Source organism: Macrotis lagotis, chromosome 1, assembly GCF_037893015.1.
Source record: "Macrotis lagotis isolate mMagLag1 chromosome 1, bilby.v1.9.chrom.fasta, whole genome shotgun sequence".
Taxonomy (NCBI): Eukaryota; Metazoa; Chordata; class Mammalia; order Peramelemorphia; family Peramelidae; genus Macrotis; species Macrotis lagotis.
Genome location: NC_133658.1, coordinates 912,054,801 through 912,082,440, shown reverse-complemented (window position 1 = coordinate 912,082,440; position 27,640 = coordinate 912,054,801). Strand labels below are relative to the sequence as shown.

General features: G+C 40.1%; 1 protein-coding gene across 1 annotated transcript; it reads left to right on the top strand.

Moving 5' to 3' along the window:
- The first annotated feature begins 10,821 nt into the window (after positions 1-10,821).
- On the top strand, positions 10,822-26,661 carry LOC141509779 (uncharacterized). Its single transcript, XM_074219568.1, has 6 exons — positions 10,822-10,855; positions 12,815-13,117; positions 13,448-13,575; positions 16,004-16,130; positions 17,610-17,702; positions 20,095-26,661. The coding sequence occupies exons 3-6, from the start codon at positions 13,543-13,545 to the stop codon at positions 21,675-21,677; spliced, it is 1,836 nt and encodes a 611-aa protein (XP_074075669.1). The 5' UTR covers positions 10,822-10,855; positions 12,815-13,117; positions 13,448-13,542; the 3' UTR covers positions 21,678-26,661.
- Positions 26,662-27,640: the final 979 nt, after the last annotated feature.

Sequence of the window (27,640 nt, the reverse complement as noted above, 5' to 3'; positions counted from 1 at the left end):
CAAACAGAGTGATAGATCAGTGGACTAGAATTACTACTAAACAGTAATACATGACTATAGCACTCTTTTGAGTTTCATAAACCCAAGCACTCCAGCTTCTAGGACAAGAACTCAGCATTTGGGAAAACTGGAAAATAGTGTGGCAAAAATTAAACATAGGGGACAGCTAGGTGGCATAGTGAATAGAACACCTGCCTCAGGAATCAGGACCTGAGTTCAAATTCTGTCTCGGACACTTAATAATTACCTAGCTGTGTGACCTTAGGCAAAGCAATATAAATATACAGCAATCCCCCTTTCTTCTCTATAGCAGTAGTAAATGGCATGACTAGAATAAGGCTTTTATAGCAAGGGGCACCTAAGAAGCTAGAGACTAAGAGACCAACATTCCCAGGATCACGAAGCTGAAAAATACAGATTCAAAGTCAAGTTCTAGAAATTCTAAATTCAGGCCTCTGTCGTTCTGACCACATGTCCTTCTGTTGAAATGGCAGAGTCTCAGAGTCTCTAGTGGTCAGTAATTTCAGGAGGCACAGATTTTATCTAGGGTTTAGAAATACCTCCCAGGACCTCAGCCAAGGGGGTAGAACTTGAGGGCTTCAAGAAAGAGCATATTTGGGGAAGGGGTGTCAGAGATGCCAGTGAGCCAGGGCCTCTATCTCTCAAGTGTCCCCCCCAACACTCCCCTCTGAAAAACAACCTTTATCTTCTTCCCAGCCAGGTTCAGTCAGAGAGTCTTTGTCTCCATACCAAACTCTGCCCTTTACTGGTTTGCTCATAAATGAGTAGGTCATTTACTGTTTTTAAGCTTGTTTTTCTCATGTGTAATCAGGAGGTGGGGTGGTGGGTAGAATACTTAGGGTAGAATCAGAGTGGATGATCTTTCTAGTGGCACAGTGGCAAGAGTCCAGGGATCCGACAGCAGGGAGATTCATCTTCTTCAGTTCAGTTCTGGCCTCAGACACTCACTGTGTGAACCTGAGCAAGTCGCTTCACTGTTTGCCTCAGTTTCTTCATCTAGAAAATAAACTGGAGAAGAAAATGGATGAAACCCGTATCTTTGCCAAGATGCCTCCAGTGGGGTCACGAAGAGCCAACAGGACTGACAGGACTGAACAACCCACCACGAAGTTGCTCGTCTCCCACAGTCTCTGCTCCTAGGCCCGGGACAAGCCCCTTCTCGCCTCAGTTTCCTTTCCCTGTAACAACAGACCATGAGGATCGCAGACGGGCAGATCAGCACCCCGCGGTGGACAGCGGCCCGGCCCGGCCCGCCCTCCTCCTCCTCCTCCTCCTCCTCCTCCGCCTCCTCCTCCTCCTCCTGGCCCTGGACACAGACCCCCCTCAGCCCCTCCTCCAGTCCTCCGGATCGGACTCCTTGGGAGGTGCCCCCCGGCACCCCTCCCTAGAACAGAAGGTTGGGGTGCAGAGGCCCCTCCTCACTCGTCCCCCACCCCAGGCTCTCCTCCGCCCGTGTCCCCTTCTGCAGGTCAATCAACAACCATTTATTAAGGGGTGACACGGGGGTCCAGTCGGGGGGAGGGGCTCTGGCCGCCTCCGGCCCGCCCTGACTTCCCAGGCCGTGTCCCCCCAAACGCATGGGATGGAAGAGGAAGGGCCCCAGCGCCCTCGGGATGCCCCCTCCCCGCGGCGGCCTTGGAGGTGAGGCTGGTGCGGGTCTGCCTCGGTGAAGGCCAAAGCCACCCGTGACGTCATCGCCCTGCTGGAAATGCAGGAGAGACGCGCTGGGCGGGGCCGGGGAGGGGGAGGGGGAGAGGGCACAAGGGGCCGCCGCGCCCCGGCCCCGAGGAGCAATGAGGCAGCGCGGCCCAGGCTGGACACGAGGGCCCGGGGTCCGGCATCAGAGGAGGCCCCTGATGCTTGCAGACTTGACTGTCCAAACTGACCGAAGCTCCTGGGGCCTTTGTTTTTCCCAGTCTGGGCTTAAACCTGAAGCCCTGAGGTCTCTTCTGGCTCCGATGCTTTGCTCCCCACAATTGTCCCTTCAGCCCCCATTCTTCTGTATGTATCTATAAGGCAAAGAGCAATTCTGAAGCTCCTGTGAGCCGAGCAGTAAAACAGAGACTCCAATTTAGCATTGCAGACGGAATCTGACCCCAGCTTTCTTTCCAGCCTCATCTCCCAGAACTGAGTGGCCCATAATCTACATCCAAGCCAGCCTGATGTCTTCCTGCCTTCCCCCTCTCATTCTTTCCTCTTGTGCCTTTGTTCATAACACCCTACATTCCAGGAAGGAATTCACAGCTTCTCAGTCTTACTTCTATTCTCTCACTGCTTGTCGAAATCCCTTTTTTCCCCAGAACTTGGTGCAGATGCCACATCTTGATGAAACTTTCCCTAATTCCCGATTTTCTCTCTCTTACACCTTCCTGCCTTTACTGGAAGTGATCTCGCCCTCCTCATATTTCTAGATTAGATGCTTCCACTTGGTGAACTCCTAATAGATGTTTCTTGAATTGTATTGTGATCCCATTGGACTTGGGCCAAGAAGCTGCCAGTTTTGGTGTTATTTACTTGTGAATGACTCCTGGTGGCCCTGTTTGAGACTTTCCTGGTAAATATACTGGAATGTTTGACATTTCCTTCCCTAGCTCATTTTACATCACCTACAAAATTTAATTTCTGGGATTCATTTTCATGACCTCTGACAACCTAGTAGTGTGTGACCCTGGGCAAATTACTTAATTGTGTTTGCCTTTAAAAATAAAAATAAAAAATTACTTTTCTTTAATTATGAAAATTATCAATTTAAGCTGACTCCAATTTGAAGCCTTTGAGATGCTTCAATACTGCCTTCCTCATAGAGTGCAGCCCTCTCACTAGGGAGGGCATGTCATGCTGTGTGGTCCTGTGCCAATGTCTTTCATACTATACAATCAATTCAAAAAGCCTTCAGTAAGACCTTCAGAGTATCTCGGTATCACTTCTTCTGACCCCCTTGTGAGTGCTTGCCCTGTTCAAATTCTCCATAAAATAGTTTTTTGGGCAAGGGTACATCTGGCATTCTAATGTGACCAGCTCATCATAGCTGCATTCTCTGTAGTCAGTCCAGGTTTCACAGGCATATAGAAGTGAGGTCAGCACAACAGCTCTGTAGACTTTCAGTTTGGTAGTCATTCTAACATCTCTTCTCTCCCACACTTTCTTTCAGAGCCTCCCAAATACTGAATTAGCTCTGGCAATGCATGTGTCAACCTCATTGGCAATGTGTACCTCTTTGGAAAGGACTCTGCCAAGGTAAGTGAACTTGTCCACAGTACTCAAAACTTCTCCATTTACTGTAATAAATGGTTCCACATATAGATGGTGTGGTGCTGGCTGATGGAGCACCTGTGTTTTCTTGGTGTTGTTAGACCAAAATGAGCACAAGCAGAAGAGAATTGATCCATACTTTGTTGCATCACCACTTCAGAGGCTGCATTGAGTGCACAATCATCTTCAAACAGATCCTGTACCAGCAGTCTCTTCACTTTACTTTCACTTGCAGCCTTTACAAGAGAAGAATTTGCCAAGAGTTCAGTAGCTGACCTTGAGGCAATGTTCATCTTCAGTGAAGACATTTGAAAAAATGACTGCAAACATCATGATAAAAAGTATGGGAGTAGGGACACATCCTTGATTCACTCCATTGGTGACTGGGAAATCTTGAGAGCATTGTCCAATATCCAGAATCTGGGCATGCATACCATCATTAAGTTGACATACAATATTGATGAATTTCTCCAGGCAAACAAATTTTGACATAATTTCCCATAAACCCTCACAACTGATGGTATCAAAGGCCTTGGTCAGTTCTACAAATGTTGTATTTTTCCAACAAACATCCTATTGACTGCTCCTCAACCCTTTTGGAAGCCACAGTGGCTCTAAGGGAGGTGACCATCTTCCAAGTGAAGGATCAGCCTAGGTAGAAGAACTCTGACAAGAATCTTAACAGCTAAGTGGTTCAGTGGATAGAGCCCAGCCTCAGACACTTAATAATTACTTAGCTGTGTGGCCTTGGGCAAGCCACTTAACCTCATTTACCTTGCAACACCCCCCCCCAAAGAATCTTAACAGTAATGACTGAAAAAGAAATACCCCTTTGATTGTCACAAGATAATCTAGTCCCTTTACCTACACGGACAATAGAGGCATCCTTGAATTCCTAGGGGATAACTTCTTCATTCAAAAGCTCTTCTTCAGTTGGAACTTCATCTGGGGACAGATTAACTTCCAACTTGAGGTAAATGGACAATGACTTCCACATTGATTGATGATGGTCTGTTAAAAACACTATGGAAGTGTTCAGCCTGGGATCTCCCTGGGTTCATGTGCCTATTGTTAAACAATGTGGATCCATCAGCACTGAGTGGTTGAGATGTACCATAGGTTTTTGGCCCAGAAACAGCCTTTAGGACATCATTAAAAGCATTTTGGTTTGCTACAATCTGCATCAAACTCAATTTCATCTGTCTTCCTGCTGAGTCAAGAGTCCTGTTCCATCTCTCTAAGCTTCTCTTGTACTTTCCTTTTTTTTAAAAGATTTTTCAAGGCAATGGGGTTAAGTGACTTGCCCAAGGCCACACAGCTAGGTAATTATTAAGTGTTTGAGGTCGAATTTGAACCCAGAATTCCTGACTCCAAGGACGGTGCTCTGTCCACTGTGCCACCTAGCTGCCCCTGTACTTTACTTTTGATGGAATTAAATGCTGCCTTCTTAGAAGTGAACTACACTGCTGGTAAACCCTGTGGAATTCTTGTTTTTTCATTTAGCAGCTTCTGTATTTCCCCATCATTTTCATCAAACCAGGCTTGGTGTTTGTGAGTGTTCTGATCCAATTGAGCAAATGCAGTGTTGTTCAATAGATCTCTGAAAGCTGCTCCATTCTTCTTTCTCTGCTCCATTATTGCCAACTGCGTATTTCTCTCTAGGTTAGTAACAAACTGTTCCCACTCAGAGAGACACTCTTTCTAATCTCTTGACATTAATTCTTCTAGGAGTCATTTTGCCTTGGGGCTGCCACTTTGATTGAATATGAATATTTAGCTTAGAGAGGTTGGCTCTGTGATCAGGTCAGCACTCTGTACTACACATAGTCTTTGTCACTCTCACATCCTGTCTGTCTTTTCCTACAATCATGTAGTCTTTTAGATGCTAATGTTTGCTACAGGAAATTTTATTGTGTTTAGGTAAATGGAAGACAGTGTTTGTGATGAGGTCATGACATTTACAAGTCTTCAGTAGAAGGTCACCATTGCTGTTGCTGTTTCTAGTTCCATTCCTCCCAAAGACTCCCTGCCATGTCTGGTAATCTGAGCCTACTCTAGCCTTTATTAGCCTACTTACCCAGAATTATGAGTTTATCCTTTATAAGGGTCTCCAGGTCTTCATAAAATTTTTCTTCAACTTCTATTCATCATGGTGGGAGCATAGGCATTGATAATGATTGTATGGTGTTTTCCTGGAAGTGGCAATCTCATTGTCATGAGTCTATCATTCATTCCTTTCATTAGGCATTCAAGAATGTTTACTAGATTAGTTTTGATTGAAAAAACCTAGCCCAGCTTCACAGTGTTCCCTTCACTGCAGCTACTCCAGAAAAAACATGTATCCATCTCCCAAGTCAGTAAACTGACCTTCATTTGCCAGGCTGCTATTTGAATATGATACCTGCTGAGTTCTCTTGCAGCAAGAACTTCTTGTCTTTTAGGTCTATTGACTCTTGTGTTGTCTATGAGTGTGTGCACGGTCCATGCACCGAGGGTGAGTGGAATCTTCTTTGAAGAGTTTTTGTAGATTTTTTTTTTCTGCCTCACCCACACTGTGGGATCCCCACCTGCCTAGGTAATCAGGCTAAGATTGGGTAAGTGGATAATTTTTAGGGTACCTTTTCTAGCCCCTTCCTCATATCAGGAGGTAAGCAGTGTAATCCTTCAAAGGGCTACTCAATCACCCAGGGGCCACCGAATCTCATTGCTACTTTCAGTGGGGAAATGACCCTATGGCCTGGGCCACCTGTGTGCAGGGTTGTGAATACAGCTCCCAGTGTATCCACACCTGCTGTTTTGTCACTTGCCTGTTGCCACAGGATTGTGAGGCATGGTAAAGTATGGGTGATGTCTTTTGACACATGCATAAATTATATTTAAGTGAAGTAGAACTACACAAAGTCATCTGCCTCACTCCCTTTTCCAAAGACATCATGATCCAGCATGACATGACAGAGTTAAGACAACCCTTGATGGCTCTAGATGCAGTGGATGACCTTGGTATATTTGATTTCTAACCAAACTCTAAGTGTTCCACAGCACTTGCTTTAGCTGACTTCATGGCCATTGGATTGAAATGTTCTCCATCCATTCCACCAGTGGAAGACTTCATATGCTTGGGATAACTTTGAAAATCTACAATAACACAAGCAGAAGATAAGTTCAAGTGAAAAAAAAATAGCCTTAACATTGCAATGAGAGGCAATATATTGTCATTTTTTTAAATTGTTGTGATAGTTTCAACATGTCTTATGATTTCCATGAATATTGATCATGGTTTGTAAAATAATCTATCATCTGTCCTGAAAAGATCCAACCATTTGTAACATCTTGGTATGATGATTACATCACTGATAAGATGCAATTACAAGATAATCTTGGAATATAGGGACTATCTGGCACAGGTTATTACAGAACAGAAATATTTTTGAATGTGGAAATTTCAGGAATTTCTTTTTATTGTGTTTTTAACAAAGATTCTGATATTTCTTTTTTATTTAATGAATATAAGCATTCACATATAAAAATTTCAAAATAAATTAATAATAGCTATTTTAAAAAATCATGAACTAATAAAATCTGATTCTACCAGTGAATATTAAAATAAAGAGGAGGTAGTTATGATGTGAACTTATATCTCCACTTGAAAGAATATGATAAAAAAGAATTTATCAGCAGAACTGCATTATGCACAAAGATATAATAGTTAATTAGATATCATTTTTATTATGTGCATCAAATGGCACAATATCTATGGATCTGAATAGAATATAAGAAAAATTGAATATAAAACACTGAAAACTAATACATGACAGGTGAAAGGCATAAACCTATTTCTCAGCACAGGATGTTTACAATGGATGACCAAGTAGATAGTGCATGAAAACTAGTCAGTGCATAAATGCATAAAGTTTAACTAAGCAAAGCCAAAAAAAGAATAGCCATCAACAAAAAGTGTTTGAATGAAGGATTGGAAGTAAAATAGGTTGGGAAAGAAAATGTTCAGTTCTAGCATTTTAGTTCCAATCTCATCTTCACAAATTTTGGTAATGTGACTTGGCTATTCTGTCCTCAGGGTTTGAGCTATAAAGTATAAGGATCCTACCCTGCCTGTGTCACAGGTTTCTTGTGAGCATCCAGTATTACTGTTTGTAAAGCTCTGTAAGTTTAATCATCCTCCAGATCTGAGCTAGTCCCATTCTTAATTGATTTATTCTTAATTAATTTGATTATTGATTAATTGATTTAATATTCTGTAAAGTTTCAAAAAATTTTTTGATTGAGTAGATAAACTATAGTCAGTTGTCTTTTTTCCAGTGAAGAGAATTTCTGTGTGTGTGTGTGTGTGTGTGTGTGTGTGTGTGTATTTTTTGTTTGTTTGTTTCCTTCAGGTGCTGACACCAGGTTTGAAGTGACTAAGACTATTGCTAAGCTGACAATTTCTTTGGAAGATTCTCATCAGCAAGGATTCATGAATGGTGGGTCCCTATGTTCAGTTTGTGAGATCTGTAACTCAGATACTGAGATAAAAAAAATTAAAACAGTCACTGTGAATTTGATAAAGATGGAAAGGGTTTCAGACAAGACTCAGTTATAATTCAATTTAAGAAAATGACCTCCAAAAATGACTGCTTTCAGTCTGCTGAAAAGAGGCAAAGCTTTACTGAAAAGCCTGAGCCTATTCAGTCTTATAAGACTCCTGAAGTGAAAACATATCAAGGAAAAGGAAATCAAGGGAACATATCCAACAGCTTGAGTTCAGACCTCATCAGACAACAAAAATGTCATATTGGAATACTCATTGACCATCATAAATTTCACACTGCAGGAAAACCTTATGAATGTTATTAGTATGGAAATGCATTCACATAGAATGCCAAACTGGCTCAACATCAGAAAATCCACATTGGAGAGAAACTTTATGAATGTCATCAATGTATATAGACTTTCAAAGAGAACTCCAAACTTGCTGTACATCAGAGAATACACACTGGAGAGAAACCTTATGAATGTAATCAATGTGGAAAAGCTATCACACAGAACTCCCATCTTTCCAAACATGGAATTCATTTTAGTGTGATGATTGAAACCTGAAATAACTGGAATAACTCAAAGGTTTGAGCTTCTGAATATATTGAGTTACTAAGCAATTCATATTAATTGCATAACAAATCATGATCAAGCATCCTCAGCTTGAAATTGGATCTCAAATACAGAGAGAGAAAGAAACTTTTCTATATTAAAAGAAAACATTTAACTGGAAGAAAAATAGGATATAAAATTGTTTAATATAATTTCTAAATGGAGGAAAGAATAAGCGAGATGAATGAGCAAATTTCCTAAATTGGAAGATGGGAGAGCAAGTAAGTAAATTTTTTCTCAGTGTGAAATATAATGCCACTCAATCCATAAGAATAGCAGGCATGTAGAATTTTCTGGAAAATTAAAGTTTCAAAATAGTTTTATAAGAAGTCACTTTAGTTTACATAATCTCCACAATTTTTTCACTGAAGAGAAATCCTATGAATGTTTATTAATGTGGAAAGGCTTTCACATGCAATTCCAATTCTACTATGCATATGAGAAGCTACACTTGTAGAGAAAATTTATGATTTTTATCAATGTGGATAAGCTTTCCCATATAGGATTCCATCTTGCTTACTTTCTGAGAATCCACATTAGAGAGAGACAATTTATGAAAATAATCATTTTGGAAGGACTGTGAGAGGGTCTCTCTTACTCAATATGTGAATCTATGTTGTAGAGTTTAGGAATGTGGAAAGTCTTTTAGAAATAGCTCCAGTCTTCTTCATCAGAGAACCCACACTGAAAAGAAACCTCATATATGTAATTAGTGAGATAAAACTTTCAAATGAAAGTCATCCATTATTTCTTGCCAGACAATTTCTTTTAGATAGAAATTTTATATTAACTATGAATGAGGACAGCTAGGTGACATAGTGGATAGAGCACCAGCCCTGCAGTCAGGAATACCTGAGTTCAAATCTGGCCTCAAACATTAATAAATTACCTAGCTGTGTGGCCTTGGGCAAGTCACTTAACCACATTGCCTTGCAAAAAAAACCTCAAAAAAAACTATGAATGAGGAAAGGCATTCAAATGGAGTATGAACTTGTTCAAGAAAAAATTTATTTTGGAGAGATACCCAATATGAACTCAGTGGAAGAAGTTCTTCAACCAGAGATCATCTCTTACTTTGCAGTAGAGGATTCATAATGGAAAGAAATTGCTTGGGGAAGCCAGGTGGTGCAAGTGGATAAAGTACTGGCCCTGGAATCAGGAGGACTTGAGCTCAAATCCAGCCAAAGACACTTCATAATTACTTAGCTATGTGACCTAGGGCAAGTCACTTAACCCAATTGCCTTGCAAAAAAAAACAACAACAAAAAGAAATTACTAGAGATAGATTTTTCTCTAGAAGAGGGAGATCATTGGTAATTAGAATATTTATATTGGAAATGAGACTTGTAAAAGGAAGGCATTTTGATAATGTCAAAGCCTTTAAATAGAATTCATACTTAATTTTAGAAGGGAGACAAAAATTTGAAACTCAAAATCTTATAAAGTGAATGTTGAAAACTATCTTTACATGTAATTGGAAAATATAAAATATTTAGTGAGAAAGGACAAAGATATGGACTTGGGGAAATGTTCAAACAAAAAAAAAAAGGAACTTCATCATAAAACATGATTATAGTGGCAGGGAAGATCAAAACCCAAACTCAGAAAACAAAGTTAAAAGGACTCCATCCAAAGCCTCAAAGAAAAATGTTAATTGGAAAAGAGTGATGATAATAAACATGGAGAATCCTAGAGAATCAACTCCTAGTTGAAATAATGAACCACTCCAGAAGACTATAAAAAAAACACAAATCAGCTGCATTTCTATCGGATTTTTGTCTTGACAGCAGTCAGATTTCTCTGAAATCTTTGCTGCCTTGCTGCTGTCTGGCTTGGGGGCGTGGTCTCACTGATGATGAACCCTAGGGGCGGGGTCTCACTGCCACTTCTACCAGTCAGCTCTGGGGGTGGAGCTTCGCTGCTGCTGCTCCCCCGGGGGCGGGGCCTCGCTGTCGCGCTCAGGTCTGGGGCGGGGCCTCACTGCCTCTCTCTCTCTCTCTCTCTCTCTCTCTCTCTCTCTCTCTCTCTTCTCTCTCTCCCTCCCTCCCTCCCTCCCCGGGGGCGGGGCCTCGCTGCTGCCCCTCCTCCCGGGGGCGGGGCCTCGCTTTTCACGCTCAGGCCTGGGGCGGGGCCTCGCTGCTGCCGCTCCCCCCCCCCCCAGGGCGGGGCCTAGCTGCTTCCCCTCCTCCCCCGGGGGCGGGGCCTCGCTGCAGCCTCTCTCTCCTCCCCGGGGGCGGGGCCTCGCTGCTGCCGCTCCTTTCCCTCGGGGGCGGGGCCTCGCTGCTGCCCCTCCTTCCCGGGGGCGGGGCCTCGCGGCTCGCGCTCAGGCCTGGGGCGGGGCCGCTCGCGGCAGGGTCGGCGGCGCCGGGCGGGGCCCCCGCGGCTGCGCGGCTGCTCCTCCCCTCCCCCCGCCGGGTCACGCGGGCCTCTCCGGCCACCGGTAAGCGCTTCCCGCCGCTCGGGCCGCGGGGGGGGGGGGGCGGGTCCGGGCCGGGTCTCCCCCCTCCCTCGGCGGCCTCTGGCTCCGGGAGCCCGTGGCCCGGGAGGCCGCGGAGGCCTCGGCGGAGCCCCTGGGGGAGGGGCCCGGGGAGAGGAAGCGCTTTGGGGCCGGGGGGGGGCTCCCCGGAGCCGCTTCTTCAGCGCCATCAGCCTCGGCTGCTCCGGGCCTGTCTGGCGGCTGGGGCGCCCCGAGCCCCGGGCAGAGGCCCCCAGGCGGCTGGAGCTTCGGCCTCAGAAGCCGGGACGGTCCCCGGGCCGGCGCCCACGGGAGCCAGCTGTGTCCCCGAAGCTGCCTTGGACTGGACAGAGCAGGGGAGGCGGGCAGGCCCGGGCCGTGGCCTAAGGGAGCCCCAGTGCTTTCGGGTGAATGCTTCGCAGCGTTTCCCCGCAGCCGCCCGCCTTCTTTAATTTCGCAGCTTTCAGATCTAAGGAAGAGGGCATCTTGGAAGCGTGCGTGCTCCAAGTTAGAACATTCTCATAGAATAATTTCTCCAGAATCCCAAGAAAGGCAAAATCCCAAGGGTAATAATGGGATGAACAACGTCACACCTTTAATACACGAAAGAACATTTACTACCAGTCAAATGATACCAATTTTGTTGAAAGCATTTCTGAATTTTTTTGCATAGAAAATCACTTCATCCTTCTCTTAATCGGACATTCTAAACTGATTGCATTCAGAGACTTTTAGCCAGTGACATTTACAAAAATTTTTTTTTTATTTTAGGTTATTTTTGCAAGGCAGTGTGGTTAAGTGGCTTGCCCAAGGCCACACAGCTAGGTCATTATTAACTATCTGAATCCAGATTTGAACTCCTGACTCCAGGGCCAGTTCTCTATCCACTGCCCCAAGTCAATGACATTTAGAAATTTTTTTTTAATTTTAGGATTTTTTGCAGGGCAATGGGGTTAAGTGGTTTGCCCAAGGCCACACAGCTAGGTCATTATTAACTATCTGAATCCAGATTTGAACTCAGGTACTCCTGACTCCAGGGCCGGTTCTCTATCCACTGCCCCAAGTCAATGACATTTAGAAATTTTTTTTTTTATTTTAGGATTTTTTGCAGGGCAATGGGGTTAAGTGGTTTGCCCAAGGCCACACAGCTAGGTCATTATTAACTATCTGAATCCAGATTTGAACTCAGGTACTCCTGATTCCACGGCCGGTACTCTTTATCCACTGTGCCACCTAGCCACCCCAGTCAATGACATTCTTAGTTCTTCCAATTCTTGGAAATAAATTTTCTTTGTGGCAAATTTTAAGTGTAGGGGCGGCTAGGTGGCGCAGTGGATAGAGCACCGGCCCTGGAGTCAGCAGTACCTGAGTTCAAATCCGGCAAAAATTTAAGTGCATTTTGAATTAAGATCTTATATACCTTTTCTACCTGAAGATAAATATCACAGTTATTCTTATAAAGGACCACAATTGAAATAAAACCATATAATTATTTAGGACAAAGTCAAACCAATCCAATCAAGAATTAGTTTCAGATCATATCTTAGAATCTCAGTTTTTCCAATGACCATTTCCTGCCAACATCTCAAAATAACAGTACTGATTCTAGTTCAGTGACCATGAGGAATCCCCAGCAGGGTCAGGGAGGGAAGGAGGTGATGCCACTGTTAGGGGTAAGTAGGCTGGTGGGCTGTGGATCAGATGGCAGGTGAACCCTGGGGAGAGGTTATAAGTCTAGGAGGCCAAGATTAGAAGGAGGGTCTTGGAATTACAGGACTGGAGGCTAAGGCTGGGGATAGAAAGGAAAGCAGGGGTTGGGCTCCTGGTCCTATGTGTGATTGAAAGAAAGATGCTGGGGCTTTCAAGGCTGGGCAAGGACCATCAACTCCTCTTGTCCAGGTAGGGCTGGCTCCACTAAGGCCCCTGCTACCTCTTCTTCCTCAGGCCCATCTTTTCTGGGTATACTCTGCCAGGGAGGACTCTGCAAGGCAGTCTTCCTGGTTGGGAACGGAGCTGCCCTCAGAGTCCAGATCTCGCTATCTTGGAATGCAAGATTCCGGAACCTCAGGGGAGGAACAGGATTGGGCTCTTGGACCCGAACAGAGTAGCTCTGAGCCTGAGCTCCTGGACATGCCATCCTCTTCTTCCCTGGAACAAGCCAAGTGGGTCTGAACCAGGACCCTGTCCAGAGCCAGGTTCTTCTGGATGCCCTGTTTGGGGGCCTCACCCTTCCTGTCTGAGCTCTTGGTCAGTATTCTCCAAGAATACCAGGAACACTTCCTTCTCAGGCCTGGCCCTTGTCTTGTCCAGGTTTTCTATCACCTCCCCTAGGTCCAGGGTGCCATCCCCTACTTTACCAATGGATCACATACAGACCTAGCCTCAAAGGGAGGGAGAGCCCTGAAGAAGACTTCATTGCAACTGTTTGGTTTTTTCCAATTTGAACTTGAAGCCCCTTCCTGCCTCTATGGCATAATGGATGAGGGGAGTGGGATTGAACAGAGGGATCTTTTTTCCCTGAAGAAAAGGCCAGGGTCTTTGAACTCCTTTGGATCCTCACTCTGTTAATCCTTGTAGGTCAGCTCTCTGCCAGATAGTCTCCCAACTTGGGGATTCTTTCCTTCTCATCCTGAAGAGGCTCAAGTCCTGGCCCCAGCAAGTAGCCTGAGGGAATGGCCCCTGGACCCTCACAACTCCCATGGCAGGTGAGTGCAGTGCAAACTCAGACTTGACAATATCAGTAAATGTGGTTGCTTCTGTAGATAGAGAACATTGTCAATGAAGCTGCCTCTCTTACCTCATTATTGTTTCTTGTGGCTTGCTTCAACTTGGGGCCCACAGTGATGACCTCCCTCCTGGAGGGGAGCTGAGAATGAATCAAGCCACCATTGCCTTATGCCTCCAGCTCAAATTCATTACTGCTTAGCTTCTACATGCATACTGTTAGGTCTTCTGGGATAGAACAAGGAAAATGAGGTAATGGGGGGGTGCACAAGCAGGGTGTACATGCATCGTCTTGCGTTACAGGATAAAGGGGTACATTGGGGAGAGGTGGTAAAACACAACTGTGTCCTGTGCCCTTGGGCTGCGGGGCGGAATGACCAGCTCCCAAGGACTCTGGCACACCTTATCTCTCAGGGCAGCATGCCAGCTCCTGAGACTGTCTAGGTGGCGGTTTACTTGGAAATGATTTGTGTCATGGCCATTAGAATAGCCTGTGTTCCCACATCTTCTTTGAAAAAATATATATATTTATGAAATAGAATACAGTAGTAACAATATTGCCCTGCTTTCTCTGTTTTGCACCATTTCATTAGCTTTTTCATATCCAGACATCCCCCCCCAACAACTTGCTTAGTTTTGATTTTTAAGCTCTCCCTCATTATACCTGATTGTCCAAGAAAACTATTTCATTCATTAATCTCTATAATTGAAATCTTTTCTTTCCTTTCTTTTCCTGTTCTCCTCCCCTCCCCCCCCACACACACAGAATTTCCTGGGACTATTTGACTCAGAGATCTTACAAAGTAGTTTTGGGGATGATTTAGTAGATCTCTGAGGGTGGGAAAGGTAGAAAAAGGGACCCTATTTAAAAAAGAAAAGAGGATTCTTAAGCTGCTCAAAGGCCTTCAGCTGGGCAGAATGGAGGTAGCTCAAAGGAATGGGAAGATGGGCAAGTTTAGAGAATCCACCTAGTTTTTCAGTGGACTATTTGTGCCTGACCTGTGAGAGAACATTCTGAGTTCATATTGCTCTGATCAGCCACAGTGGGACACTCTGTAGGATGTCCTTTTGGTCCTCCTTGAGAAAGAAAGAAAACAACTTCCCAAGCAGCATATCTCTTTTTCTACTATCCTCCCTTCTCCCCCCCCCAATAAAACACACACACACCTATTTCTTTATCAAAAAAAGCACACACACCCCTATTTTTTTGTCATTTAGTTAGCATTTGTTAAATTACCACTTGCCTTCTTTGCCCTGATTATGAAAAGAGGATGAGTTACTGGAATTCTTCCTACTCTTTAGAGTTCTTTAATTATAGAGGGAAGGGAGATCTTTCATCCAGGGCCATCTCTAGTTGTCCTGATCCATATCTGGTCACTGGAACCAGATGACTCTAGAGAAGAAAGTGAGGTTGGGGACTTAGCACTCAAATCCAATTCACCCACATGTCATGCTATCTTATCCCTGATGTCAAGGTCCTCGTCAAAATTGAAGGACATACTACAGTAATTTAGTATCCTATCCCTTACTCTCTGGTGTCTCAGAGTTTTAGGGGTTTAGTTAATTTATTTCTCATAAACTGGCAATGTCTTTCTCATAAAAGCTCAATCTCCAACGTTAGGTGATAAAATATTTCATCTTTAATAAATGATGGAACCTTTCTTTACCTTTTTTATTTCTACATAACAGAAAATGAAAACTTAAAAATATTTGTCATAGACAAGGTAAAATGCTCATTAAGCAAAGACATTAGATGTTTTGGCTGTCGTGGATCTAAACTATTGTCATCCCAAGGCCTCAAATTATTCTTCTTCACTTCATTGCTAACTTGTTTATGCTACTCATCACAACCCAACTTTTTAATTACTTTATTTCTCTCAAGAATCCCTTTCAAGTTTCCATGTAGATAAAGCTTTATTTCAGACTTTAAGGAAATTAACTAGATCATTCCTTTTTCTTTGCTTTCTCTTCAGTGATTGCATGTAATGTCTTATTCCTCAGAAGGTGCAATATTTGCCAACTTCTCAGAAATTCATCCTAGGATTTTCTCAACATATCACTACGAGAGTTCTGATGAGGAAAAGATATCCCATCACCTTCTCTCTTTGTCCTCTGCAAATTCTTTTAGCTCACTGAGAGAAAACATCTGTTCTCCCTGATTCCAATAGGAGAAATATTTCATAGGAAGATATTTGTCAACTTTATTTCAACTGCAAATATAAATGATTTTCTCATTAGCCCATTGGGGTTTTAATGACTATAGTTTAAGTGTTGAGTCATGACTCATAAATCATAAGACCTTTAGGAAATCCTCTGTGCTTCAGTTTCTCCTTGTACATTGATGAGGGTTGGGCCAGATGAATTGTGAAGTCTCTTTCAGCTCTAAGTTTTGTGAATTTTGATGGTTAGAAGTCGCTGACATTCAAGGATGTGACTATGGCCTTCACCCAGGAGGAGTGGCATCTCTTGGACCATTCTCAGAAAAAACTGTATAAGGAAGTGATGCTGGAAAACTTCCAAAATCTGCTTTTCCTGGGTAAGCATAATTCCCCCTAGAAATTCTGGATTTGCTATCAAAGGAATGTCTTTCTCACTTGCCTAGTATGCAGAGTTTTGTTGTTTTTTTTTTTAACAGTTATTAGAAAAAGCAAAAGTGCAAGCCTCCTTCTAGGCTTATTCTGGTGCTTGGCCTTTGTATTCTGTGATAGAAAACTGGGAATTTCCTTTGTTGCTCCTGAAGCTGTCTCTTAGTTAGCTACATGTTACAAAACCCAAAATGGTTATAGATTCTCAGACTTGGAACTAATCTTGGAGATTATCTAGCCTATTCTGTGCTTGGACAATAATTTTGTCTGCAAAATATCTGAAAATTACTTATGCAACTCTTCCTTGAAGATGATAATGAACTCCTACCCATCAAGGTTACCCTTTCCTCTTTGGGATGGGTCTACTTTTTAAAATGGCAGCTTGGTTGTACAGTGGTTAGAGAATTGGCCCTGGAGTCAGAAAGTTGACTCTTACTGGCCTCAGAAATAAGCTGTGGGCTCCTGGACAAGGCACATAATCCTATTTACTTCAGTTTCTTCATCTGTAAAATGATTGGAATAGGACATGGCATACCACTCCAGTATCTTTGCCAAAGAAATCCCAATTGAGGCCATGAAGAGCCCAATGTGACTGAAAAACAACTGAACAACAAAATCTTTAAAAAAAAAAATTTTTTTCCTTAACAAGCATAAATTTATAGCTCATGAATCCTAATCTTGCCTCGTATAGCAAGTTTACCTTTCTTCTTAATTCTTCTCCCAAATCCTAGCACAGGTTGTAGGAATGGAAGAGAAGGGAGTAAGCATTTACACAGACCTACTTTGTACCAGATATTATATGAAGTGCTTTAATACCCTGTGAGTGTGGTGTTATTATTACTTCCACCCTACAAATGGGAAAACTTAAGACAAACAGGACTGACCTAGGTATGCACAGCTACTAAGTGTCTGAGCCTGGATTTGAACCCAAGTCTTACTGAATCCAGGCCCTAGGTTCTCACCAATGAACTTCCATTTGGCTCTGATTTCTAAATAATAGAACCTACAGAATGTGACCATCATATATATATATATGTATGTATATATATATATATATATATATATAGGTTTTTTCCCAAGGCAAATGGAGTTAAATAGCTTGCCCAAGGCCACACAGCTAGGTCATTATTTGGTGTCTGAGACCGGATTTGAACCCAGGTACTCCTGACTCAAGGGCTGGTGCTTTATCCACTGTGCCACCTAGCCACCCCTGTGACCATCTTTTTATGAAAGAGACAAAGACAGAATTTTCTAACTCAACATTGACTGCATCATTTCCTCTTTACCTCCAAGTTTCCAACAATAAAGACTATCCTTGGGGAGTTCTGGGAACCATCCTGTTGACCTTGCTTACATGTGCCCTTTTCCTAAAGAGGAATAATTTCTAAATTTCTCTCTATCCCCATTCCTTCCTTATTTTTCATGACTAGGAATTCCAGTTTTCAAAGAAGATGTGCTCTCTCATTTTGAGGACAGGGAAGCATCATGGATCTTACACCAAAAAGACCTAAGGAACTGTCCAGGTGAGTGAGATGAAAACAAGTACATTATCACCAAAAGAAAAAAAAAATCTTTGTTGTGGAGAAGGGAATGCTAAGCTTGTGGATTGGAAAGATCTGACTTGGCATTCTTTTTAAAATGCTTTTTATTAATATGATCCACTCTGGGACTGTTTTCCCATCTGTGAAATTAGAAGGTTGGACTCCATAGTTTTTCATTTCCCTTTTCATGGTAAATCTATGATCTTAAAAGAAATTATTTTTCAGAACTTTGGAGCATGGAAACCTTTTGAAAACACCTGAAAAGGGTTGAAACTGACCCATATGAGCTCTTTCCTTGACCTTCCTCATGTCATAAGCATTTATTAAGTACTTGTTAATGATGGCAGAGCGGGTCAAATTCTGGGCCTGGGCCTGGAGATAGGAAGATTCATCTACCTGAATTCAAATATGGCATCAGACACTTAGCAGCTGTGTTTCCCTAGGAAAGTCACTTAATCTGTTTATTTGAACTCATCTTTTTTGACTGCAAACCCAGGGCTCTATCCATGGTGCTACCTAGCTGCCTCATGATGGAAAATGTTTCTACCGTAGTCTGTTTGATATAGAGGAGATTAAAAAGATAGGAGACTTTTAAAATAGCATTACAACCAATCATCTAGGATTTGAATGGAAGAATGACAAGTTGAACTGAGGAGTGAGGATCCTGCCATTTCTATTCTAAATATCCGTTGTTGATCCCATGTCTTTTCCCCATCTATTTTTTGTTTCTAAAAACTGAGGGAGGGACAAAGAGGATATAATAAAGAAAACATAATTAATTGCTATTATTAAATGTGTTTGGCTAAATATACCCATAATAATGCAGAATGCATTAGGAAATAGAACCCTACTACATGTTGTGTATAAGAAACATCCTTGAAACAAAGTTTCACACTGTATTAAAATGCAAAGATTTCATTTTATTTGGAGCTCTACTCCTGGACTCAACTTACCTGGACATCTGTTGATCCACTGATAACCACTAGGAGACCAATCAACTATTGGGATTAAAGAAAGAGGGAAAAGAGTCATAAACACAATACAAAATTACAACTTGTGTTTCTTATAGTTACAAAAAATTGGAAGCAAAGATATGAAATGACAATAAAATGATGATTTAAGAATAATAGAAGATAAATTAACATTGGGAAATGATAAAATGCACAATTTCAGAGAAACCTGGGGATATTTGTCTTAACAGATAAGCGAACAGAACTGGTTGAATAGTTTATACTATAACAATTACACTGTAGCAACACTGTTTATACTGGAGCAACACTGATCAATGCAGTGAACAACCATGACTCTTGAGCAGTGGTTCCCAAAATCTTTTATTCTTAGTAAATAACAACCAATAACCAATATGTTGTGAAACTCCCCAGTCATTTAAACTGCTACTCATACAATTCATAATATATTTTTACAGTATGACTGGTTCATCCTTTATAAATTTCTTATGGTAAATTGAGAATCTTATGCCTTTGATGAATACTAAATAAATAGGGTTGGCAGTTATGATGTGATCTTAGACATGGAAACTGAAAAAAAATGAGATTAAAAAGGATCAACAGGGGGCAGCTAGGTGGTACAGTGGATAAAGCACTGGCCCTGGAGTCAGGAGTACCTGGGTTCAAATCCGGTCTCAGACACTTAATAATTACCTAGCTGTGTGGCCTTGGGCAAGCCACTTAACCCCGTTTGCCTTGGGAAAAAAAAAACCTAAAAAAAAAAAGAATCTGTATTAAAAAAAATAAAAAGGATCAACATGAAAATTACATCCTAGTTGAAGATGGTAGATGGTAGATGAAGAAATAATAGCAGTTTTTAGCATGTAATCAGTGTGGAAAGACTTTCAGAGATGGCATAATATTAATGGATCTAAATAGAATGTGAAAAGTTGAATATAATACTAAAGACTAATTCATTACAGGTGAAAAATCTAAACCTATTTCTTTGCTTAGTATATGAAATTTACAAAAGGTGATGAAGTGATAGTGCAAGAAAACTGGTCCATATAGAAAAGCAAAAGGTTTTCCTGAGTACAACAAATTAAAAAGAATAATCAACAATAGTTATTTGAATGAAGAATTGGAAGTGAAATGGAGACAGGCCATCCAGTGCCAGGATACAGCATGTTCAAGACAGGGATTTGAGTTTTAGTGTCTTCTGCAGGGAATTGGTCATGGCACTTGACTATTCTGAGCTTCAGGCTTCAGGCAATGAGAATCCTACTTCAGTCAGTTTTCTTGTGGGTATTCAGTTTCATTGACTAGAGAGATAGAATATAAGACAACTTACTTTCCTCCAAAGGAAAGAAGAAGATTTAAAAAAAATCTGCATATTGTCTGTATAATTGATTCTTTGTTTCTTTTAGATGCAGAGACCAGATTTGAAGTGAATGAGACTACATTACAGCTGAGCATTTTTGTGACAGAATTTCCCCAGCAAAGAGTCATGAGTGATGGTCCCTATGACTTCAAATTGAAAGAAATCTGTGACTCAGATAATAGGATAGAAAAAAGTCTAAATAATGACTGTGATTTTGAGAAAGATAGAAAAGATTTCTGGCAGCATTCAGTCCTAATTCAGTGTAAGAAAATGACCTTAGAAAATGACTGTTTTCAGTATAGTGAAGATAGGGAATGCTCTACTGAAAAGGATGGTCTTATGCAGTTGTCTGAAAAGCCTACTGAAATGCAAATGTATCAAGCTAATCCATGGGAAATGGCCTTCAGCTTGAGTTCAGGACTCTTAAGCCATCAGAAAAGTTACACTGGAGCAATTCTTTATGTAGGAAATGAAAATATGAAGACCTTCAGCCATAACTCAAAGCTCACTGACCAGCATAAAATTCACACTGCAGGAAAACCATATGAATGTAATCTTTGTAGACAGGCTTTCACAAATAGATCTGGTCTTGGTGTACATCAAAGAATCCACAGTGGAGAGAAACCATATAAATGTAATCAATGTGGAAAGGCTTTCACCCAGAACAACAATCTTTTGACACATCAGAAAATCCACACTGGAGAGAAACCTTATGAGTGTAATCACTGTGGAAAAACTTTCACACAGAAAAACAATCTTCTGACACATCAGAAAATCCATACTGGAGAGAAACTTGATGAATGTAATCAATGTGGGAAGACTTTCACAACAAAATTCAGTCTTGCTATTCATCAAAGAATCCACACTGGAGAGAAACCTTATAGATGTACTCATTGTGGAAAGACTTTCAGACAGAAATCTACTCTCTTCCTTCATCAGAGAACCCACATTGGAGAGAAAACTTATGATTGTAACCAATGTGGAAAGACTTTCTCCTCAAGGTCCACTCTTTATTATCATCAGAGAATCCACACTGGAGAGAAAACTTATGCTTGTAATCAGTGTACAAAAACTTTCACAAAAAAATCCACTCTTGCTATACATCAGAAAATCCACACTGGAGAGAAAACTTTTGAATGTAATCAATGTGGAAAGACTTTAGCATATAGAGCACATCTTGTTAACCATTTGAGAATCCACACTAGAGAGAAACCTTATAAATGTAATCAATGTGGAAAGGCTTTCAGACAAAAATCTGGTCTTGCTGTACACCAGAGAGTCCACACTGGAGAGAAACCATATGAATGTAATCAGTGTGGAAAGACTTTCACACAGAATTCCAATCTTTTGACACATCACAGAATCCACACTGGAGAGAAACCTTATGAATGTAATCTGTGTGGTAAGGTTTTCAGACAGAATGCCAATCTTTTTAAACACCAGAGAATCCACAATGGAGAGAAACCTTATGAATGTAATCAATGTGGAAAGACTTTCAGTGTGAAATACAGTCTTCAGGAACATTTGAGAATTCATACTGGCGAGAAACCTTATGAATGTAATAAGTGTGGAAAGAATTTCACAAAAAGGTCCACTCTTGCTAGCCATTTGAGAATCCACAATAGATAGAAACTTTATGAATGCATTCAATGTGGAAATGTTTTTAGACATTACATTAGAGAATCCACATTGGAGGAAAACCTTATGCTTGTGATCAATGTGGAAAGACTTTCACAAAAAAAGCCCACTCTTTCTATACATCAGAGAATCCAAACTAGAGAGAAAACTTTAATGTAATCAATATGAATAAATTTTCAAGAAAGAATCCAGTTTTGTATGTCAGAGATGCCACATTGGAGAGAAATCTTAGGAATGTAAATCAGTGTAGTAAAGGCTTTGAGGAGCAATCATTCCTTATTTCTCAGCGAATTCCTATTAGAACTTTTATCACTGTGATGATTGAGGCAAGACATTCAAATGTAATAAAGAGCTTGTTCAACAGCAGAAAATTCATTCTGGGGAGATGCATTATATGGACTCAATAGAGGAAGGCCTTAAACCAGAGATCATCTCTTTAGAGGATTCCTTCTGTGGAGAAGTCTTATGAATTTACTAAGTGGGGACATGATTTTCTTTGGTAGAAAGAGATTACTAGACATCAGGATGTTCACGTGGGAAAGAAGACTGACAAAATGTCAAGATCTTATGTAAAGGTCATGCTTGATAATACATTGAAGAAATCATGCTGGAGATAAAACTTAGATATCTAAGTAAAGAGGGAAGGCCTCTTGCTGCAGGATAGATTTTGGTATATATCCCCAAATTTCATAACTTTAAAATCTGCTATAAATATAATGAATTTTTCTATGTAATCTTGTTTGTCATTACTCTTTCATAATAATCCATATAATTTATATACCATAATTTTCTTAGTCATTGACTAATTGATTGGTACTCACTTTTTTCCTGTTCTTTTGATGACACAAAATGCCATAGTATATATATATATATATATATTTGTATTTATATTTGTTGTTCTGGAACCACAAGATCAGAGTTCAAATTCAGTATCTAATATTTATTAGTTCTGTGATCCTAGGCAAGTCCCTTAAGCTATTTCTGTCTAATTTTCCACATCCTTAGAATGGGAATAATGATTGAAATGAGGAACAAATGAAACATTATTTGTAAAAAGTTTTGCAAGCATTAAACAAAATTAAAATGGAAAAGCTAGCTATTATATATTTATGGGCTCTAAGTCTCATAGTAGAATTTGCATTCTAAAAATACATGGACAATTTAGTCTCTTTTCATTCAAATTTATATACAGAACAAGCTAGAGGAAGGCAATAAAAGTGACAGGGCACTGAATCTCAAATCAGGAAGATGGGTTCAAATTATTTTGAATATTATTTTAAATTTTCAATTACACATAAAGATGGTTTTCAGCATTCATCTTTTTGTAATCTTTTGAGTTCCACATTTTTCTACTTCCCTCCCTACCCCTTCCTTCTCCACATGACAGCAAGTAATCTGATCTATGTTTTACATGTACAATATTAGTCAAGTTGTGAAAGAAGAATCAGAACTAAAGGGGAAAAGCATGAGAAAAAAGAAAAAAACTTAAAACAAATTTTTAAAAAGTGAAAATAGTATGCTTTGTTCCACATTCAGACTCCATTGTTTATTCTCTAGATGCAGTTGGCTTTTTTCCATCACAAGTCTTTTAGAATTGTCCTTGGATCACTGGCCTGCTGAGAGAAGTTAAGTCCATCATAGTTGATCATTACACAGTCTTGCTGTTAATATGTACAATGTTCTCCTGGTTCTGCTCACTTCACTCAGCATCAGTTCATGGCAAGTTGTTTCAGGCTTTTCTGAAATCTGTCCACTTATGATTTCTTACATAATAGTACCCTATCATATTCATATATCACACTTTGTTCAGTCTTTCCCCAATTGATGGGATCCCCTCATTTTCCATTTCTTTGCCACTACAAAAAGAGCTGCATTTTTTGTACAGTGAATCCCCCCCCCTTTTTATGATTTCTGGGATATGGAGCTAGGAGTAATATTACTGGAGAAAAGGGTATACACAGTTTTATTGCCCTTTGGGCATCATTGACTGATTCAAATATTGCCTTAAATGTTCTCTAGCTATTTCAGGGAAAGGAACAACACCTTGAAGCTTAAGAAATTGAATAGATCAGGTGCATAATATTTTTTAAAAGTGAGCACAGTAACCATGGGTTCACTAAATTCAAGGACCCCATCTATGGGGCAAGGATTTACTAGTCACAACAAGGTAATAGAAAAATTGGCAGAAAAAAAACTGGCAGAAACTAGATACAGACTGACATCTCATGCTATACCATGATAATATTTGTCCATTTTTGAAGACCATGACAACAGGGAGGTGATGCCATGACAAGCACATGATTTGGATTTGAGTGAGGGGGTGCTGTGCTGTCACCAACCTCATGTTCTCCTCCAACGATATCTGGCCCAGTGGCTAAATAGGAATCAGGATGATGGGAGATGGCTGTGGGGCAATCAGAGTTGCACAAAGTCATACAATTAGACTGATTTGAGCTCTGATCCTCCTGATTCCAAGACCAGTGTTCTATCACCTAGCTACCCCACACTGCAAAGAAATCTTGTGAACATCAATATGGAGAAAGTTTGACATATTCTTGTTTTGCTCTACATCAAAGAAGCTACATTACATGGAAATCAGTGTGAAGACTTTCAGAAGATGGTCTCTCTAACTCAATATTCATGCATCTATATTATAGAGAAATTTTAGGATTGTGGAAATTCTTCTTCCTCACCCTTAAGGTTCTCCTGGACACAGACACAAGCGGGAACCATGCTGGATATTGTCAGCAACTTGTGGTTTATTGCCCAGGCAGATCCCTTGAGGAGTGAGGGAAGAATCCCAAAGAGAGACTTAGTTTGAGCAAAATTGAAAGCCAGAAGACCTCTGGAGGAAGCACTACATGGGAGACAGCCCTGCCATAGGAGAAGACCCAGAGAGGGCACCACAGTCTGTAAGTTTGTGTGCACAAGCCTAGGTATAGCCCTAGGTGACTCAACCCTTGATGCACCCACACAGCTCAGATTGGGTCTGACTGGTTCAGAAAAAAGGGCATGGGTGGAAACACTCCCAAGCAATTAATGCAATTTGCAGGGAGAGATTCCAAAGAAGTCCCAAGTGCTTAGAGGCTATAGGGACAAGACAGAAAGAAGGATCTTGAAGTGCTGACTGAGAACTCTAGGGTCTAGATTTAAGAATGGGGAAGAAATCCAAAGTAAAAAGTGCAGAAAAATGATAAAATGCTCTTGAATTTTTTTCTTCCTTGCTTCTTTGCTGTGATTCTATGTTGCCAGAATGCTTTCTCCTCCTCTTCCTCCTCCTTCTCCCTGCTTCTTTTCTCAGAGGTACTTGGCTGGGCTTTTTGTTGGGTTTTTTTTGTTTTTTATCTCTCAACCTTGGGAGGGAAATGGAAGCAAAAAGGGAATTTATTAAGAAAAAGGACTAATTAATAATAGAGAATTTTTTATGATGATTTAGTAAAATGTGTTAAAAGGGACTTTATTTGAAGCTAAAAGAAACAGAAGACAGTGAATATGATCTAATATGTTAAAAAAATAGAAAGAATTTATTGAGAATTGAGAAAGTTTTGGGGAAGTAAATTCCAGAAAGACAAGAATCAGATTAAATTTGGTAACACAGAAATGCTGGAAAAAAAGGGAAACAAATAGTTAATCTTTTACCAGAATTATATGGTAATATTATAGCTTCAGGAGTTTATTAGTATAGAATCTGGTAATGTTAGTTATTACAGAGATAATCAGAACAAACGGGGACCTAAGAACAGAAGAGCCCTCAGGAAAGATTTTTGGACCTGCCTCCTTACGAGAGAAGTTATGTGGTTTATTCTGTCTGAAGAATGGAGCAGGGAATATTCCAATTAGGCTGTGAGATTTTTTTTAAGTAGCTGTTTGCCTTCTCAAAAGTTTTACCAGTTAAAATCAAGAAGTGTCAAATATTAAAACCTTTGAATGGAAAATGTATTGTGAAAAGTGGAATCATGTATGTGATTTTTATACTTGTAAAATAAAGTTTTAAATAAACAATGGGGATTTAATTCAGAAGAGTATTAACTAAAGTCAAAAAGAGTTAATGAAAAAGAAGAGTGGAACAGAATATTAAGGGAAAATGTAAGTTGTATAGTCTGAGTAAGAGGTTCTGAAAGAACTGGGAAGAGACTCAAGGTATAGAGACAGCTGGGGTTTTTTTGAATCATTAAGTATGGAAGTTGGTTAAAGCATGTAGACAGAAGATTTGAGCAATGTTGTATAAGTGAAATGATTGATTCTGGAATTTTGTGGAGCTCTGGGAGGTGATTTTAAAAACAATGTAGGAAAAAACAAAAAAGTATAGAAAACTAAAAGTTCAAATGGAGATATGTGTTTAAATGAGGTTGGGGTAATGTGAAAATTGCATTAAACTGCCACTTTTGCATTATTTAGCAGTGAATTGATTGGAAAGTATTAAACCCTATAATATGAAAAGTTTGATATGAAAGCATTATTGATTCTATAATGTGCTAATCTTTTATACAAAGTAATCTGAAGGTACATGTAAACTGATTTAAGGGGCTTGTAAATTTCATAAAAGAAAATCATAAGAAGACCATAAGAGAAAAAAAGAATTAATGGAAATGCTAAAAATAGATAGGGACAGAATGGCCTTGGTGGAGGCTGGGAGTCTGACAAAACTACTGTTAGGACAGACTTGTGAGTTATATGCTCTTAATCAAGCTTTAGAATTACTAAATGGGGGGGAAGGTAATATTTAAACAGATATGTTTGGGGTGTAGTTCATATATTTGGAAAATCTAGGGTGAACGAGGAATGATAAACAGTAAAGGTAAAGAATTAGTACATATTCTCTTGTTATCTCAAATTTTGGGGACAATTCCCAGAATATAAAATGTTCTAATATTAAGAGATGTTGGTCAGTGAGGATAGAAAGCTCTTACTAATTAGAGCATTGAGAAGTTAGAATTGCACTGATAAAGATAAGAATATGCAAACTTTTTTTAGGTTTTAAAAAGAAAATAATATAAGGTTATTTTGAATATGACTTTTAGAATTTTGGAGAAGTATAAAGAAAATCTTGTAATTATAAAAAGGAATTTTTAGCAAAATCTGGTCTTGAGAATTTTTCTGTGTTGCAAAATTCTAGGAGTAAAGGGAATATACATGAAATTGAAATATGTAATGAATAATTAGTAAACTTGATATAAGAACAGATTCAAACAACTTTTTTTTGAGGATTTAAAATTGTGTTACAATAACAAAATTAATGAATTGAGGTTGAATCTATCACATTTGTAAAGATTTGTTATGAGAAAACTAGAGAATACCTTGCCAATAGGTTATATCTCTCTAGGTCTTTTTGGCCCAGAAAGTTTGTAAAAGGCTTTTCTTTTAACCTCACATTTATGAAAGGGAATATTCATAAGATAAATGTGGCTTATTTAACATATGTTATTTAAGAAGAAGAAATTATATATGTATCTTGTAACACTGGCATGGGTAAAAAGTGTACATTGGGTTTTTGAAATTATCATATGGATAAGATTAAATTCAAAAAGAATCTTATTTTCTTTTTTGAAAATAGAAGTGTATTTGGAATAAGAGGTAGAGATTTGTGTGTAAAGTTACTTAATTATAAGGTTAACCTTAAGAGAACCTGTTGTTTTGTTTTGCTTTAAGAGAATTAGATGTCAACATGGAAACTTTATGTTTCGTTTAGCTTAAGAATTTAATGGTTAAATTTTAAAGAAGTAAAATTGTAGATTTCTTTCCCCCACATTAAATGCAGATTCAGAAGCATAAGTGTATAAGAGACTGGGAGGTATATCTTAACTGCAAGATACCCCTTCCAATAATGTTGAAAAAATGTGAGGGGCTTTGGAAAAATGATTAGGAAATTAAAAATAATGTAACCCTAATTGGATGGCTTAGTAATGAGTAAGATGTTGAAGAATGTTATCAATCATGTGATCTACGTTTGGAAA

Bases quoted from the DNA above. Each gene is read 5' to 3' on its own strand.
- LOC141509779 (XM_074219568.1), top strand. From the start codon at position 13,543: ATGGCCCCTGGACCCTCACAACTCCCATGGCAG. The intron at 13,576-16,003 runs GTGAGTGCAGTG...TTTGATGGTTAG, and splicing joins CCTCACAACTCCCATGGCAG to AAGTCGCTGACATTCAAGGA. The intron at 17,703-20,094 runs GTGAGTGAGATG...TGTTTCTTTTAG, and splicing joins AGACCTAAGGAACTGTCCAG to ATGCAGAGACCAGATTTGAA.